General features: G+C 35.6%; 2 protein-coding genes across 4 annotated transcripts; both read right to left on the reverse strand.

The window, feature by feature from the left end:
- Positions 1-204: 204 nt before the first annotated feature.
- Positions 205-8443, reverse strand: LOC145591497 (protein ACTIVITY OF BC1 COMPLEX KINASE 1, chloroplastic-like). The gene is made up of 14 exons (XM_081647971.1): positions 7962-8443; positions 7114-7320; positions 6227-6316; positions 5990-6136; positions 5069-5233; positions 4625-4765; positions 4354-4533; positions 3692-3887; positions 2371-2498; positions 1464-1535; positions 1058-1170; positions 811-952; positions 668-737; positions 205-585 (listed from the first exon to the last, which is right to left on the reverse strand). Exons 1-14 carry the CDS (start codon positions 8232-8234, stop codon positions 524-526), a joined length of 1986 nt encoding a protein of 661 aa, XP_081504097.1. The 5' UTR covers positions 8235-8443; the 3' UTR covers positions 205-523.
- A 1002-nt stretch (positions 8444-9445) lies between these two features.
- LOC145593093 (histone-binding protein MSI1) lies at positions 9446-15953 on the reverse strand. 3 transcript variants are annotated; one of them, XM_081649600.1, is made up of 8 exons: positions 15842-15953; positions 15539-15606; positions 15056-15426; positions 12841-13167; positions 12361-12513; positions 11161-11285; positions 10938-11033; positions 9446-9882 (listed from the first exon to the last, which is right to left on the reverse strand). In XM_081649600.1, the coding sequence occupies exons 3-8, from the start codon at positions 15398-15400 to the stop codon at positions 9648-9650; spliced, it is 1281 nt and encodes a 426-aa protein (XP_081505726.1). In that variant the 5' UTR covers positions 15401-15426; positions 15539-15606; positions 15842-15953; the 3' UTR covers positions 9446-9647. The 3 variants fall into 3 exon arrangements, with proteins under 3 accessions (XP_081505726.1, XP_081505725.1, XP_081505727.1); XM_081649599.1 differs by having other exon boundaries at positions 15789-15952; XM_081649601.1 differs by lacking the exon at positions 15539-15606 and having other exon boundaries at positions 15842-15924.
- Positions 15954-17761: the final 1808 nt, after the last annotated feature.

Genomic DNA, 17761 nt, shown 5'->3' on the forward strand with positions numbered 1-17761 from the left:
AGCGTGTAGATCTACTATGGAGTGTGGACAATAGTTCACATTAAACTTTGGCTGTTAAACATTTTAAATGCCAATTATAACTTCATAATATTGTATGGAGTGTAATACTGAATTTATGATGAAAATAAATTGTTAATACTATTTCCTTGGGATAGAGTGTGATGATTTGATGCTTATTTTCTTATGTCATTGTAAAAAATGTCCTGAGAGTATGAAAATAAAGTAATGATTTAATTACAATTAATATACTTCTAATACAATAACTATCTGTAATATACTTCGTACAAAATTGCACCAAAGAACGTATTATGGAATGGTGAGAACCTAGCCATCTTTACATTTCTATATACAAAATCCTGTGGTTTCCTGCCTATACATATAATACAAAGTATGACAATTGACAAAGCTAGGGTCGGACAAACCCTGTTTGTTCTACAAAAGGAGAAGGGCTCCAATATTCCTCCTTATTCCAGCATATACAAGGAATAATACGAATTCATCAGCAGCCAGTAAACTCCCAGCTTCAGTCATATAAAATCGAATTACTCCAAGAAAGCAGAACATCGCGTGCCATACTTGGCAAGTCTGCAAGTTTAGTATACCCTTAATCAACTCCAACACTTTATTCAGAATATTCAATGTTTCACACATGTCAACAGAAACTAACCTCGAGCAACTTCCACAGCAACAGTCGGTACATCTACTTGATCCTCAACCAAACGGTACACATCTATAAGCTGCAGCATAACAGGCCAATTATAAGAAACACCCAAAGTTTGATAGGAGGAAAAGAGAATTTTAATATGATACCTCTTGTATATGAAGCTTTGAGTCTTCAGTCATAGCAAGAACAAGCTGTCTACGAATCCCCTCATCGATCAAGAACAGTCGTGTTCCGTCCTTGATGGTGTCTGTAAGGTCCAACTTGGAGGTTGCTCGTTCATTCCCTTTCCTTTGACAGAGGACAAATAAGCCAGGTGACAAGTTAGAAAAGAGAGCCAGAGTTATTGAATCGCAGAATGGGAGAATTTAATAAGCATGAAGTAACTAGACTAACTTGTCTCTAAGTTGCAATGCTGGAGTATTGCTCATCCTTGAAACATTCTCCTTTGCCAACACAATCAAATTTTCCAGCCGTTTCCACTGAAAAACCCCGTCTTTGAAAAGTACCTGATGCAGGGTGAAGAAGATGAGGAGGGTATTCAGAGTAAGGGCTAGCACTTGGTATACGATTCTTATATGAAACCAACAGCATTTCATTTTATGAAGACCTATTATTGGCTTTCTATCATGCCTTTTAAAAAAAGTTTTGTAAGGTGGTAAAGAATGGTTTTCTCGATTATTGCTATGTATTACACAGCGTCAGAATTTCAAGCTCTCAACAGGACACTAGAATAATGACAACATAATAAGTGAATTTGACTTGTAATAAGCATGAGCAAGGAGGCGATCATCTAATGCACCTGGATAAGACGATCACGAAGAGCAGGATTTGGATCTGTAAGAAGACGCTTCGCCACATATGGGTAAGCTACCTAGATATTTTCAAACAATAAGCATATAAATATAAATAGTCAGAATATAAAAGAGTTAATCATCTCAGAGCTTGAATAAGCTATCAGCATGAAAATAAAAAATAAATTAATAAAATCAAGCAAATAAACTCGTAGGAATAAATCGCCTACAATTTGTTACAGAATATAGTTAAGTCTTGGACAAACATATCAATGTACGAAGTATCATTTTATAACTTCTGAAGCAAGTCACTTGACTACCCTCTTGAGCGAGATGGACATTTCAAGAAAATAGAGTTCATTACAGATCCTCAACCAGCAATGTTGGGAAAACCAGCTATTACCAGAGCAACAGAAATAATAGAAAACTTGACAGGAAACACTATTAAAGATCCGGTTTGCCTGAGTTTAGACAAAGGTGTCAATATGCAGAGACATGATAGACAAATGATAAAGTACACTTAGCTCTGCTCTCTTCTGGGACATAAGACCTATAGCTTATCATGAACTCCCTCATAGATCAAGCATATGAACCCATGAAGCATTTACTTTTTACATAAGTTTTCAAGAAGCATTTTGAATTGATCGTTTACTGAAACCCTTCTTTTATAATCAGAATGTTTAATGATAGATGTTTCCATGATTATCTCATAAGAAACCCAAGACATATAATTCTAGTTAGGTACTTTAAAGGAAATAGAGATCTCAACACAAGTGAATCACATAATCCGAGCCATCAGGCATTCAACCTAAATCTGTATAAATATGCTTCTTTGGTCAATCAACAAACAATTCTACTAGTGGGTATTTACATTTGGCTATATACATAGCAAGGACATTGGTAAAAAGTAATTACCTCAAGGAATTTAAAATCTGGCTTCAGAGATAAGCATATTCCTTCTTGTGTCAATAGAGATCGGATGACAAGTGAAAACCTTTCTGGAATACGAATTGGATAGTTGTAAACAAGCTGATTGAATTTACCTGAAAGTCATGGTTTCCAAATCTTCATTAGACATTATCCAGAATAAAGGATTTTAGATTTTAAAACTATGTCACATCAAAATCAAACTCCATAATGTGGAAGTAATTACCAATTAACAACACCATTTTAGTCATGATCATTTTAGCTGACTTGCAAGGCGAATTATACTCAAGAGGGCACAACAACATAGAGTTTTCTAGGTTCTCTCCTTCAGTTAAGTCACAACTCATATTTTAATCTCTAGTAGAATTCCAAATATAATTAGAGCCCAGAAAGCAACTTTAAAGGCTCAAAGAACCAAAACGTTAACTCTTTTGTGGTCTAGGGGTCATGCACCTTAGGGGTCATCCACCTTAGGGATCATGCACCTTAGGGGTCATATTATTTGTTATGAATAATCAAGGAAGGAGAAAAGCTGTAAAGGTTTTATCACGATAGGGTGAGTTTTCTCAGTCTACAGCACAAAGGACTTTGTAATGCCAAAAGACCTGATTTTGTTGCGCAACTGACATGGAGAGTTTGCCTGGTCAACCAGCCTATAGTTTTTATAATCCCTAAAATACTCAATGTTGTGAGTCCGTTCAGGCCGCTTTGCCCGGTAGCTTGGGCAAGACCTGGTTTCACCTTTTGCAAACTTTACTCCAACAATATGGATTATGAAAATACCTTATACCTAGAGGCTAAAGTTACCTCAGTTCAATAGTATATCTTACATTTGTTTGCAGGGATTTTCACCACATATGTTAATTTCAAATCTCTTGGTTGAGATGGAAAGGCCAATAATCCTTTAAAGACATTACAAAGTTCTGTATGGATGACAGGATGACTAATCAAGTTTACTAAAGATCACATGGTTTACGCACTTATCATACGGATGAGACTGGTTAGCCACATCATGTGCCAAAGAACAAAAAAAAGTATAGGGTTACATGCAAAACACAAAACCCACCACCACACACTTGAAGAAATCTTGATTATAATGTCTCTCCAACTCCCTTACTGATGATTATTATTCAAGCATGATCAAAATACTCACATTCACATGCAATAGCAACATCAAATTAATAGCTTTATTCATCACAACATCGCTTCAAAAGTCAAGAGATAATATCATAAATATAAGCATGTCCGATAGTATAGCAGTGCACAATGAGTTATTTATCAAAGAACGTAAAATGGGAAAGGAAGTTACCAGTGACACTTCTAAAATTAAATTCTGATACCCCTTTCCCAAGAGAATTCTGCCATATGGCTTCTAATGCAGGAATAATAGGAGCCACATCAGTCCCCTTTGCCAGGAAACCAAGCCTAGTGAAATCATTTGCCATCTCAGCATAATCCTCATTCACAGCATGGACGACAGCATCTATCAATATCTGTTTATTTTGCTGAAATACGACCACAAAAATATATTAATTTATGGAAAACTCCCAAGGGAAGAATATTCATACAGAAACATTACCTATTAAGGAGCAAAATGAAGCCATGAGGCCCATGACCAGTATCATTTAGCACAATTTTATCCATAAAAATAGAAAGAACGCCGGGTAAAGGTTTCTATAAATTCAAACACTGAAATACTGAATGAGTTCATGACACGTGCCATTTAGCACAAATCTTGCGTCAAATTAGTTTTTGCTTTTCTTCCAAATATGACTGCCAAGAATTTCTTTAGATATCCTTAAGAAGGAAGAGAATAAATTTGTATTGTGACCTGCTGGAAAATCCTACTCTACATGTAGCAGCCTTAGCAGGCTTAAATGAGAAGAAATCTTATAGCCTATGACATCACATATGTAACAGGACTGACACTAATTAAACAATTAAGGAATCTGTACCTCCTTTGTAACTTACCTGGCTCAGCACAGCAACATTTCCGAAGTCCACATACGCAATCCGCCCATCACGCATAGCAAATATATTTCCAGGATGAGGATCTCCATGAAACAGTCCAAACTCCAATAACTGCCGCAGGGCAGCGCTAACTCCAACAGTCAAAAACCCATCCATGTCAAGGCCTGAATCCCTAACAGCCTAACGAATAATAAGAACAAGTTAAAGTCAGTAAAAGAAAAGGCTTCAGCAGAAAGTAATAAGGAAAATAATTACCCCAGTATTTTCAAACCTGAGGATCAGTACATCGAATTCCGTCAATCCATTCCATCACAAGGACGCGCGAGCCAGAATACTGCTTGTAAACTTTAGGAATTTTGACAGTTGGATCATTTTTAAAATTCTCTAAAAACTCTTCAATGTTACGAGCTTCCTGTAGATTATCAATGGAGAAGGGGAACATTATAATGTGATACTCAGTACTATAATTGTGTCAGCTCCAGCTAATATACATTTTATAAATATGACATAACAGAAGTATTTCCTCTCAAATTAATGAGCTTAAATCCTGTATATCTTTCGATAAAAAAGACAATGACAATACACTTTCTTCTATCAAACAAACAACTAATTTGTATCGCATTTAGAGAAACAGACATGGTTCGTTCAGTAGCCAAAATCACTAAATCAAATCACTTACGATAGCATATTAAGAAAATCTTAGAAGAGATCTTACCAAGGTGTAATCAAGCTCTTCCAAAAGCTTCTCACCAAATTCATCAACAATCAACTCAGCATTGCAGCCTAGTTTCTGAATGCTGATGCCATTCAAAAATGATGCAAGAGTACGGAAGAGAAAAAGGTCTCGATATATTATTGGCTCTATGTTAGGCCTTTGTACCTGCAAGTGCACATTTACACGTCTCATTTAGAAGTTCTTAGATTTTGTTCCAACATGAGTGTAAGTAGTAGAAACAGAACAGGCAGGGCCATATGAAACTTTATAGAATTGCTATGAAACTAAATTGGAAAATACTTCCTCTTGCCACAAAATATTCCTGAAACATGAGACTTCCAAGGTTCCAACAGAAAGACTAGGGTTGAAGAAAGTGGGGCAATTTGCTACTTTTTTTAGAAAAAAATATTTAAATAAAACTGCACAAGTTAGTATAAGAGAAAGTGGAGCAATTCCTTGATCACTTTTTCTCTTTGTTCTTCCAATAACTACTATTTTTTTTTTTTTTTTGTGAGGAACTTCCAATAACTACTTGGCTAAGAGGAAAAGTTTCAGTATTATAATATTTATACATGAAATAACAGGAAAGGAACACAAATGACATTAGAATTCCTTAGTAATACAGTGATTGGACTCAAGATAGCTACAAAAATGAGCAAGAAACCATTAACAGATATAAATTTTTTAATAATTTTGGAGCCAACCATCTTTTTTCCAAATGTATATGAAGATTAAAAAGGAAAAGATTGTCTAATAGACTAATAGTTTCCCCAAGATTTAAAAAAAAAAAATCACTAATTGATGAAACAAGCTTGTGGACAAGATTAGAAAGGCATTTACAACTCTCATAAAATAGGATAATCAACAGTCTATATTTTTTCTACTAAATAAAGACAGGAAAATTAAAGACATTGGATGCACCTTAATAGCTACGTCTTCCCCAGTGGCACGAAGGGTGGCTCGATAAACTTGACCCAAACTTGCAGCTGCTATTGTCTGTGATGAAATCTTGCTGAATATGGCCTCAAGGGGCTGCCCCAGATCCTCTTCTATGATTTTGAAGGCAACCTATCAACATTGCCAAATAATTTTCAGCTTTTGACTATCATAAAGCAAATGAATAAACAATGTCTATCTAGCCATATGGAGCACGCTTACCTGATTAGGAAATGGTGGAACATCATCTTGCAAAATACACAGTTCGTTCATGTAATCTTCTCTGATTATATCAGGTCTGCTAGCAAGAACCTATCATCAATGTCAGCCAACAACAAAAGCAACTAATAAGAGGACTACGATTACCAGCTGAGAAACCACTAACTGCGATTATAATTAGAACTAAATAAATTGTGATTCAACAAGGAAATGTCAATATCTATAGACTCTACTTGAAAGCTCAATGTTTAATTCCTATTCTACTTCTTTATTGAATATCTGAATGAAGGGTTGGATGAGGAAAAATCTGCATGCCATTGATCATTCGCAGAAGTATTGTAAACGAAAGCTGGCAACAATATGAGAGTAATTCAATGAAGTAATGAACAGGGGCCTAAAAACACAAAATTAATTGGATAAAGATTTAGCCAAAACCACCTCTAGCCAGCAAAAAACTGATCTTCCTTGTACTCATAAACCCTTAAGCCTACATTTTGTGGCCTTATAACAAGTTATCGCCTATCAGCATCCCAAGATGAGCTAATCCCCTGAAATTAGATAACCACCACTTCGAAGACACAGAGACATCTTTTTTGCATATTATGTTCAAGTAGCTGAGATTAGGTTTAGCAAGCCAACCTATATCCTCATGGAAAACATTTGACTTCAATTCAGTAAATACTAGCAATTTATGCAGCCATAAGGTTTAGGTGCTGGTTAATTTGACTGAAAAAACTCATTTATAGGCAACAACACCATCAATTTATCTACTCCAACATCACACCTAGAAATTATTCCACAATTATACTACAACTTTTGAACTTAAAAGTCTAGAAATGAAAAGGACTAGGCTAAATAGCAAAGAATTTTAATACCAAAAGTTCACTAACCTGCCCAGCTTTAATAAAGGATGGCCCTAAGTCACATAACAGATTCCTCAGCTGCCTTGCTCGATATGGCACAACTTCCTCATCTCTACCAACAAAAAAATCATATGATAATGTAGCCCAATATAGGCCTAAGTTCCACACTATCTCAACGCCACGTTCAACCAATGACAAAATTGCACCTCTGGATTCCAACACCTTACTCCTCACCTAACAATTAAGGCAAACAAAAACTGTCAATTTACCAATTTACTATCAATACAAAATTAGATCAAACAATCGACCATGATACCCATTATGCTAATTTACACCAGCACCAGGAATGTACTTTGTATGCGCGTTTTTAATCTTAAACGCATAGAAACTTCAATTTCACCTTTAAGCAAACCAAACCCGGCCTTAAACCACTACATAAGTTCAGCGACATGCCCCCAAAATTTAGCCTCAAATTCATGCAATAGAGGCTTACATGCCTACATCAGCTACATAATTTAAGTTACATAATCCTATCCTCAGTCCTTAGGCAAAATGTACGGCTTGAAGATCAATAATGCACTAATGCATTAGTATAAATAACACAAACAACTGAAATAAGTACAGCAGAAAATGTAAACAGCTATATCATCCCTCTCTTCAGTCCTTAATGAATTCAATTTTCAGTAATTTTTTACTTCCTCCGTTTCTTTTTGTTTTAATTGTGCACGTTTGCTAATGCATACGAAACCGAAACCATACCCAGTAAACAAATTCACTAGCAAGTAAAAACCCAACAACAAAAATCAATTACCATCAAAAATCAAAAACTAATTAGCTCAAAATAACAATAATTTAATTAAAATTCAGCATAATACCGCCTCAGGCGTATACTTGCGAAATGGTACACAAACACCACGTTCAATATCAAGCTGATCCAAGGCACTACTTCCATCATTTTTATCACTGTTCTTGCTAAGTTGCAATGCATTTGCTCTAATAACTAATGATTTTGATGGGGTTTTAAAAGAAGTGAACTGGGTATTGAATTTTGACTTGAAATTTACTGATTTTGAGAAAAGGGGTGAAGGGAGTGAAATTGAGAGAGTTGGGGGTGAATTAATTGTACAATTTGAGGATATAAATTCCATGATAAATAAATAAAATTTAAATCAACATCAAAAATCAAAATCAATAAAAACCCATGAAAAAGGAGAGAGAAATTGGATTAAATATGGTAGTTTGGGAAGTGAAATTAATGAAATTTAGTACTTTGTGATGAGCTGATGTAAGTTATGATGAATGTGTGATGAATAAAGAACCACGGAAAAAAGGAGGGTAATTTGGAAATGTTACGAAAAAGAGTGGATAACGGGAGTTGGAGACGGCCAGATAGTTGATCCTCTTTGTCACGCAGTTGTTTCAAGGTGCAATTTGCAACATGTTTGATTGTAAATTTGTAATGTTCCGGTGTTTACTAGATACTCTCGACTTTTTGAGTTTTGTCCGATTCCTAATAATAATATGTCAATACCATTACTCTCCAAACAGTGTATTTGATCCCACTAATCTTTTCTCTCATCAACTTCACACAACCAAAACTTAATAAAGTGAATCTGTTTTTATGAGCAAACAAAAGAGGACAAAGGAAGTAGTATGTTGTTGAAATGTTAGTTCATTAGTGGAAAATTAGGGATATTCATTAGTTAAATATGCATAAACCATGAAACCAAATAGAAAGGCAGATTCTATTTTGAGACATACTCCACACTACAAGTGCTTCTATCGAGCAAACAAAAGGGAAAAAAAGAGAACTATATTGTTGAGATGGTAATTCATCAGTGGAAAACCAAGGATATTTTTTTTTTTTTTTGGATAGAAGGATATTTAATTATTTATTAGGTAAATACGCATAAAACCAAATAGAAAGGCGAATTCTATTTTTGAGGCATACTCCACACTACACAAAGTGCTACTATCACCTGGCTGGCAATGCCCGAGGGTAAGGGAAGGGGATTTGTGATTGATGAGAATCGAACCTCCTCTCCTCCCCTCATGTTCTCAGTCTTTCTACATTTTATTTTAGGGGTTTTTTTCACCTACTGCGGTAAAAATCTTCTGCACTTCAAAAACTGAAAGAATGCTGAAGAACAAGAACTGTGTAAAAGCAACCATTCCTAAAAGTTAAGCAAACATCAATATTAACATCAAGGACACCCTCAGTTTAGGGAAACAACATGACAGTATGATATACAAGGTATAGGAAATAAATAATAAAAAGCACAGTAGAACCTGCAACATGCTTGGGATTCTAGGTTCTGACTTCTGAGTCCAAATTTCGCTAAACTACTAACAAAACATAAATCAAAATAGCCAACCATTCATCATATACGCCTAACAAATTCACAAAGATGGATAATACATAACGATCAATTTTACCAACTCATAGGAGATTAGAGCATAAATACGGCTGGTTCAATTTAGCAAATTCCTGTACCCAGAAAACAGGAGATACACAAACCCTAAATGTACCTACTCCCCATAATTAAGCCTACAAATTAAATCTAAGAGCCCTTGACGGCAGTTGCATCATCTGTTGATAAATCATCTTCGTCATGGTATATGTTCTCAGCCATCTGCCATATTTGAAGAATGTTATCCTCGGCGACACTAGCAACAACCCAATCTTCACATGGATTCCATGAGAAGTCGGAGATTTTGCTGGTATGGCCTCCATGAATGAAGAGCAACTCCGGCGGACCATCTTCAGCATCCTCTGGGGTTTGCTCTTCGTCAATTCTGCGAATTAGGAAAAAGTTCAATCAGATTTAGAGAAAGCTAAAGTTTTACCTTAAACAGGAAGGAGCAGCAACTACACTGACTCCCCCTCAGACATTATACAAGAGAATGCATCACTTGATATTCATGTAGATTTCCTTCTCACCAAAGTAACATACATTCTATTGCTCATTTAAACCATATACTCTAGCAAACATATAAACTTATTTGCAGTTATTCCATATTCAATTTTAGAGACAAACAAAAACATAAGTAAAATTGACCGGGAATTTCTTTTTATTTTATTTAAACCTAATGCATGCACATCACCCATTGCTCCACGCAAATGTGACAAAGATGGTTTCAAAAAAATTAATTCAACAAAACACAAAACATATTATTCCTTGATGATGAGAATCTTATACATGCAAACAAAAGATAGTCACTGGCCTTACTGTGGCAGTGCAGTTCCAGTACTCCATTAATCCAACGCAAGGACAAACAAATTACTGAATAAGCCCTCTGTACAAGGTAAGTGAGCCTCACTCGGGCTAGCCAATTTAATTACTTTTAAAAGTGGACAGCTATTTAGTTTTTGTGTTATCTTCCCCTTGTCAAAGAAAATAAAAATAAAAATCATTCAAACTCCAAGAAACATGCAATACAGCCCGCTACCACCTAAATGGACTGCAACTAATGCATTGGAATTTCAAACTCCAAGACAAGTCTGCATTTCTAAACCAAGTCTGTGATTGATATAAAATCATTCAATGATGTGACAAAAGACATGCAATACAACCCCCTACCATTTCTGGCAGCTAACTACCTATGCATAACTTAGCAAGTTTGCGGTATTAACTTGTTTGGTTTTCTCCAGCGATTACTGAATAAAATCGCAATTGACACTTCAAATTCTGATTATATCTACTATTTACTTGCCTGAATAGACATTTGACATCACAAATAGGAATTTCAAGGTACTCACCAAAAATTGATTATTCCTTTAGTCTATAAAGTATGCACTAACAAAGCAAGAGAAGACATGCACAAGAACCACACAAACAAACAACAGTTACCTGCTAAGATCCCACACCATCAGTCTCCTACCAAGACAACATGAAGCCAAGATAGTCTCATTTTTAGGACTCCACCCAACTTGGAAGACCTCCTCCCTGCCACATCATACACATTTCACAATTAGACGCCAAGTAGTAAAGCAATGCCTCACTTAATCATTGAATGAGACTTCAAAGTTCTCTGATAAAGGGAAACAAATAGGAAAGAATTGTTCATTCTTACTTGTGACAATCAAAAGTATGCAGTGCAGTGTTGAGTTTCCTTAGATCAAACAACTTGACAGTCTTATCAGTTGAACCCGTAGCCACAACCCATTCATTAAAGGGATTAAAAGCCAAGCAATTCACCTGACAGGTTGAAAATAAAATCATGTGAATAAGTATAACTACCAGAGAAGACATATAACTTAATTCCAAAGAGGACAAACAGCCTCCAGAAAAGGGACTGCTTCAAGACACAATTACACACCAACAATTTTTTTAGCCTAACAAAAAAGATAGCTTCTGAATACAATGAACAATGACAACAGCCCAGCACAATGATACATTCTTACATACAAATACCAAATTTCATACATTTTAAACATCATTAAACAAAGCGGCAGGAAACAATTCTTTTTTCTTTTTTTTTTTTTTTTTTTGGGGGGGGGGGGGGGGGGGGGATGTGGGGAGGGGGCAGGTTGAGGGCCTGACCACAGTACAAAAGATCAACAACCTGAGTCAGGCAACCATTAGAGGCAGTCAATGTTGCCTATATAAGTGGAATAATATAGAATAATTTATTTTATTGCAATTGAAGATTATCTGTGCAAATAAAAGAGTGATTTGGCTCACCTCAATGGCAAATTAGGTTAAAAAAATATCCATATGGATATGTTTTTCTATCTAACCCAATTTACAGATGATTTTCTATCTAACATCAGAATTCCACATATTTTATGTATTGTTTTTCAATATACAAGTTACGTCAAGTATCATGTGTTTAAGGTTTAGTCCTAATTTGACAGTTAAACGAAAATAAAATTAAATTACTTTTACTATTAATAAAATTTTATTAGTAAAACTTAAAAACCAGTATATTCTGGGTCTTTGCTGTCATAGCAATTATGTTTTCCTTTCTATTCCTATGTTTCAAAAGGATATTTCTTTACCAACTACGTCATTCCAAGAGCTGAGAATCAAAGTTATACGAGTCAGATAACTTAATTTGGGAATTCTGACCATTTAGCCAAAAGAGAAAGTGAGATCTGTGTTTAAAGGAGAGATTATGATGCCTATATCTGTAGGCAATTTAAAAATCTTAGACCAATAATCAATTTAGGGGGAGCAGAGTACAGAAGAATGCCTTAATTAAACCAAAGCCACTCATAACAATATTCTGATGATAAAATTGTCTGCAACCCCAATAACAATTATGGCTAACCTCACTTTGATGGGCAATAACAGACTGGACAGGCTTGGTAACTGATGGAGCTCGAAGATCCCATATAAGAAGATACTGATCATCTCCAACAGAACCAAATAAGTATTCGTGTCTCAAATGCCATGAAACATCTTCAACAACACCTTCATGAACCTACATATGCAGATCACGATCATCATGATGTTATATCCAAATAAAGAAAATTAAGTGCGCCCATAAAACATCACTAAGAAGACGAACACACCCCTTTAGTGCACCGTTGTTTTCATCTGAGATACTGTAAGTTTACAGCATTTGGTACATATTAACCAAAAAATGAGAAAGTTAACAATAATTACAGATTCACAGGTAATATTTGGCCATCTTAAGTGAAAGAATATTTAAAGATACTAAGCATTTTAATCTGTGAATCGCAGAATTTGCACAAGCATATGAATCGCACGAAGCAATTTATAGTGTATGTCTGACAAAAAGATATACCTTAAATATTTGCATTGCATCCAGATTTTTGTTTCTAGGAGTCGCATTTATGTCCCAAAGACAAATCTGAGCATCATCAGAACCACTCAATAAATGGCCCTGCTTAAATTTACTCCATGACAAACCATAACCTTCAGTGCTGTGACCTCGTAACCTCAAATCTGGATTACATGCACCATCAAGTGGTGGCTTTGATGGATGTTTACTGTAGTCGAATATATATACTTCTGCACTCACTGTTTTGGTGGCAATTATGAACGGATTCTGAGGCATATAGCGGGCCCGATTAACCTCTCCATCATGGTTTATCTGCTGTATAATTTGTACCTGAAAGAACAGATAGAAGCATATTAAAGTAGCACAGATGATAATATCTTAACTCCCAAGTTAGCTCTCTATTAAAGGCAAACAATATACCAGTCTTCATCAGTAGGGGTACGGCTTTGTACCACATGATATTTTAAAAGCTCATTAAGAAATGAGTATCATGCATTCATGCAAATTGATCAATGAGTTTATAATACTATCCAAATAAGTTCATACGAAATAGCATTGTACTATAGTTACTGGAAGATGGAAAGACATGGCATTTAAGCATGGTTAATACGAGACCATAAAAGAGCACTAAAGTCCAATAAAGACTTTACCCAACAGAGTTGATCAAAATATTGAGGTCATTTAAGCGTACAGGGATTTAAGCATTTATCTAACAGAGAAAAGCAACAACATCCAAACCTTGCAAGGTTAACAAATCAAGAAAAAAGCATGTTGCCACTTTGTAGTAGTTCAACCACAATTTTTTATAATAAAGTTGCGGCAAAAACAAACATTCACAGCAAAATACTCCGTATTAAGGAAATATATTAATAAATAAATAAGTGGCCTTCTTTAAGTTCTTAACTCCAACCATATCAAATACTTAGTTCACCATAACTTCAACAAGCGAGTGTTAAACCTGGCACGTTTGGTCGTCACCAACTCAAGATAATGAAGTAATTTGATTCCAAAATACCTTCTACATTTCCTTATTATTTTTCTTAAATACACAATTACAGATTTCTTGTGCATTCAGATTCAGCATGTTATCTGAGCTTCCACACTTCAGTAAACAATTGGCACTTTCTAAAAACACCGAATATCCACACCGAGCATGAACGCATGACTTAGAGCCTTGGGAGTTTGGGACCAATAGGGTACAGTATCATGGGGCAAACTAACAAGGTCAGATCATAAGCAACAGATAAGGGTCTAATATTATCGGGTGGATCGAGTAATTCCAGCAGAATCAACAAAAAGTTGGCAATACATCCATCGCTATCAATAAATGAAACTAACTTTTGACCCTAGCAGTCACCAATAAATGAGCCACCATTTTCCTGGGATCAATACAATATCTAATTGAGAGCAAGATACTCGTGATCCACGAGCATTTGGCAGGCTCTTCATGGCTTCATACATTTATGGGCCTGTATAGCCTGTGGGCATCGCAAAAACATAAAGCTAGGAGCCAATGTGAATGATAGTAGATAAACCAACTAGGCACGGTAAGCATAAAATCTATGTTACTCGGACTCTTTCATTTACCTCACGTGTCCGTGTTCGACACGTTGTCGACACAACACGTGTCGAACACCGACACTGACACTTGGACACTTCATTTTTAACTAAAAACACAACTTTTTTTAAGAAAATGGGCGAGTCAGATGCTTGGACACCCGTGTCTAAATAGACACTTCATCCGAGTCCAAGTAACATAGCATAAAAATCATTCCATAAATCCAGATGCGATACTTGTTTTTCAATATACCTCTCTACTCCATATTACTTGCAACATACCCCTTGGCCCCACATTTTATGAAGGAGAATTGATGGTGTAAATGAGCAAATTAATTAAAATAATTTCAGCAACAATACCTTATAGGTTACCTTGTGCCTGCGTTGAAATTATTTTGATTAATTTGCTCATTTAAACAATCAAATATTATTCTTAAAATGTGTGCCATAAGGGTATGTTGCGGGTGATGTGGAGCAAAGGAAGTATCAGCTTGTGCACGTTGATTGGGTATAAATCTTTTTATTCCTTACATGTGACATCAAATCAATATTTCAATTAATAACTCCACACGGAGAATGACACAAATGTAAGCAAATGATCGTGAAAAGACAAAAATCCAAACATGTAAACAAATAAAAAGAGCCAAGAAGAAAAGGATACCTTTCCATTGGCACACCCGAATCCACCCATATCAGACCGTTCGTCATCATAATGCCGGGCATCATTCTCAGCATCTTCAAGAGGGAGCTGAACCTGAGCCAACATAAGATAATTTGGCTCATTCTCAGAAGTATGAGTCCCCAGAATCATCTTCTGCACCGAGTAATCCTTCCCGGGAGGCTCATCTCGATCGGGGAGCCACTCAACAGTAAGAGACGGCCACTCAAGCGCGTGGGTGATCACCAAATCATACAAAAACGGGGTATTCTTCTTCCATATCTTGTACTCCTCATTTATCAACCTCTCTTCAATCTCCCCTCTCATCTCCTCCTCATCCTTCCCCATCAGAAACCCTTGTCTACCCAAAAACCCTAGAAACACCAAAATTCAAACTTTCAGCCAAAAAAAACGAAAAAAAAAAAAAAAACAAACAAATTTTCAACTTCTCATCAACAAATCTCAGTTCTTTTCAAAATCAGTCACCTTTTTCCAATTAAATTAAACACTGAAACACTTCAGTCTTCACACCACAATTCCTGAAACCCTTTACCCTAAAAACAAATAAATCAAATTCCAAAATCAAAATCAAACCACAAATCTACAGATTCACATCAAATCAAATTCAAAAACAAATTCACAAAATACCCACAACATTAGCAAAAATGGCAGAATTTTTACCCTAACAAAAAAAACTACAGTAAGGAAATTAAAATGCAAATTACAGTTAAATTACCGAATCAAGTTACAGAAAATCAGAAGCAAAAAAAGTAGATAAGAATTAGTCACCTGATGAAGGAGAAAGAAACGACAACTGCGGTGGCGGGAGCGGCGAGGAGAGAGAATGGAGGGAGATGAGAGAGAAAGTGAGTGAGTGAGAGAGAGAAAGAGAGAACTATAAAGGGAGGTTACGGAAGAGTGAGGTATTAGAAGAAGCGGGAAATCCTAGTGTAAAAACAAGAGGGCTTAAAGGTTATGGCTAAGGGTTGGGTCATGGGTGATTTGATCTAAACCACACTCTACTCGATCGTCTTTCTGAAACCCGATTTGAGAACCAACTATTCATTGCTTGTTTTGCGTTAATAATAAAGGGTGCGCTCGATAATATGTTTTGGAAGAGTTTTTATTGTTTTGTCTCTGTCAAAAGTCGAAACACTAGTAGATTCAAATAATAGCGTTTGATAAGGTAACGGAGGATGATAGTTTTTAGGTTTTTTGAATTAGTGGACTTGAAAACTAATAAGGTAGATGAAGATGTTATTTTGAAAATATATATCTTGATACTATGAAGAAAATATTCACTATGTATTCTTCTCTATGCTTGAATTGGTATTAAACGAGGAAATATATAATGGTAAAGTATGATCAAATGGATAGGTAGCAATGAGCCAAATATGACGAGGGGAAGCAACAACCAAAGTCCGAGTTTGAGGAAATAAAAGGGGAGCAAAGATGGGTCAAAGAAGAAGGTCAAGGTTGCACATAAAAATGTATATTTGGGGCTAAGTTACTAAGTCAAACAAAAAAGATAAAATTAGGTGGATCGAGATGAAGTATAAGGCTATCATCGGGGAGGTGCTACTTCTATTGCGAACAAGGATATATTTGTTCTTTATGTGGCTACAACTTACAAGCCATTGGAGCTAAAATGGTGATGCCATGAACAAGTTGCGATATTTGTGAGGGTCCTTATTATAATGTTAATTGAAAGGGGTGATCAATCACATGCTATGAGGCGACATTGAAATCATCAAAAGAAATAACAAAAAATGCTCCCTATAGTAGATTAACATACTTGATCAAATTTTCACTTTTGTTGCATAAGAAAACACATCAACAAGAGAATGAATACAAACTTAACCACGTACACAAGTGAACTAAGACAAAAACAAATTGAACTACATAAGGGCTGACATACATGTGAGACGAGGATAAGTTCCTTTGTTGCACGTCTTGAAACATTTTGGACTTCATGATCGTGGTGGAAAGATGGTGCACAAGAGAGGTTACTAGGAGCCTCATGATATCAAATCCTTGCATCCAACGTCTAATAAACAACAGATTTGCATCAAATAATAACAAATTAGTGAGCTAGCTTAGGAGGGTAAAGGAGCCATCTAGCTTATTAATTCTTTGATCAATTGATAGTTAAAATGTGATATTATTAGGAAATATGGGGAAAATTGCAATTTGGGAAGGATGTAATCTTCATTATTCAAAATAAAATGCATGGACATTTGATATTCAGCCCATTCAACCACTGATATTCGAGTCAATTACCCGCACTTCTAGTTTAGGTTCTTAATAATTCAAATAAGTCTTTCCCAACTCTAATATTTCAATTTAGCTACTCGCATTCCGGATCAATTTTTTTGGCTTTTAAGCCTAATTTTGATGTTTGCTCAACCCATATTAATTAAAGCTATCACATATCATTTGAACATGCAGAAGTTCATCACAAATATTTTTTTTTTTTTTTTTTTTTTGAAGAACTCCCACAAGGGATGAATTATATTACTAAATCACTCAAAGCAATATCAGCAATATTGCTAGGTACATCATCAGTCCACCATCTATCACCCAAGTCCCATGGTTGGAAGTGAGCTAAAGCATGGGCGACTTTATTACCACTACGTTTAACAAAAGAAAAAACAAAATCATCAAAACTAGAACATAAATCACGAATATCTTCTATGACAAGATGGAAAG

The sequence above is a fragment of the Chenopodium album genome, chromosome 18 (genome assembly GCF_948465745.1).
Source record: "Chenopodium album chromosome 18, dcCheAlbu1.1, whole genome shotgun sequence".
Classification (NCBI taxonomy): Eukaryota; Viridiplantae; Streptophyta; class Magnoliopsida; order Caryophyllales; family Amaranthaceae; genus Chenopodium; species Chenopodium album.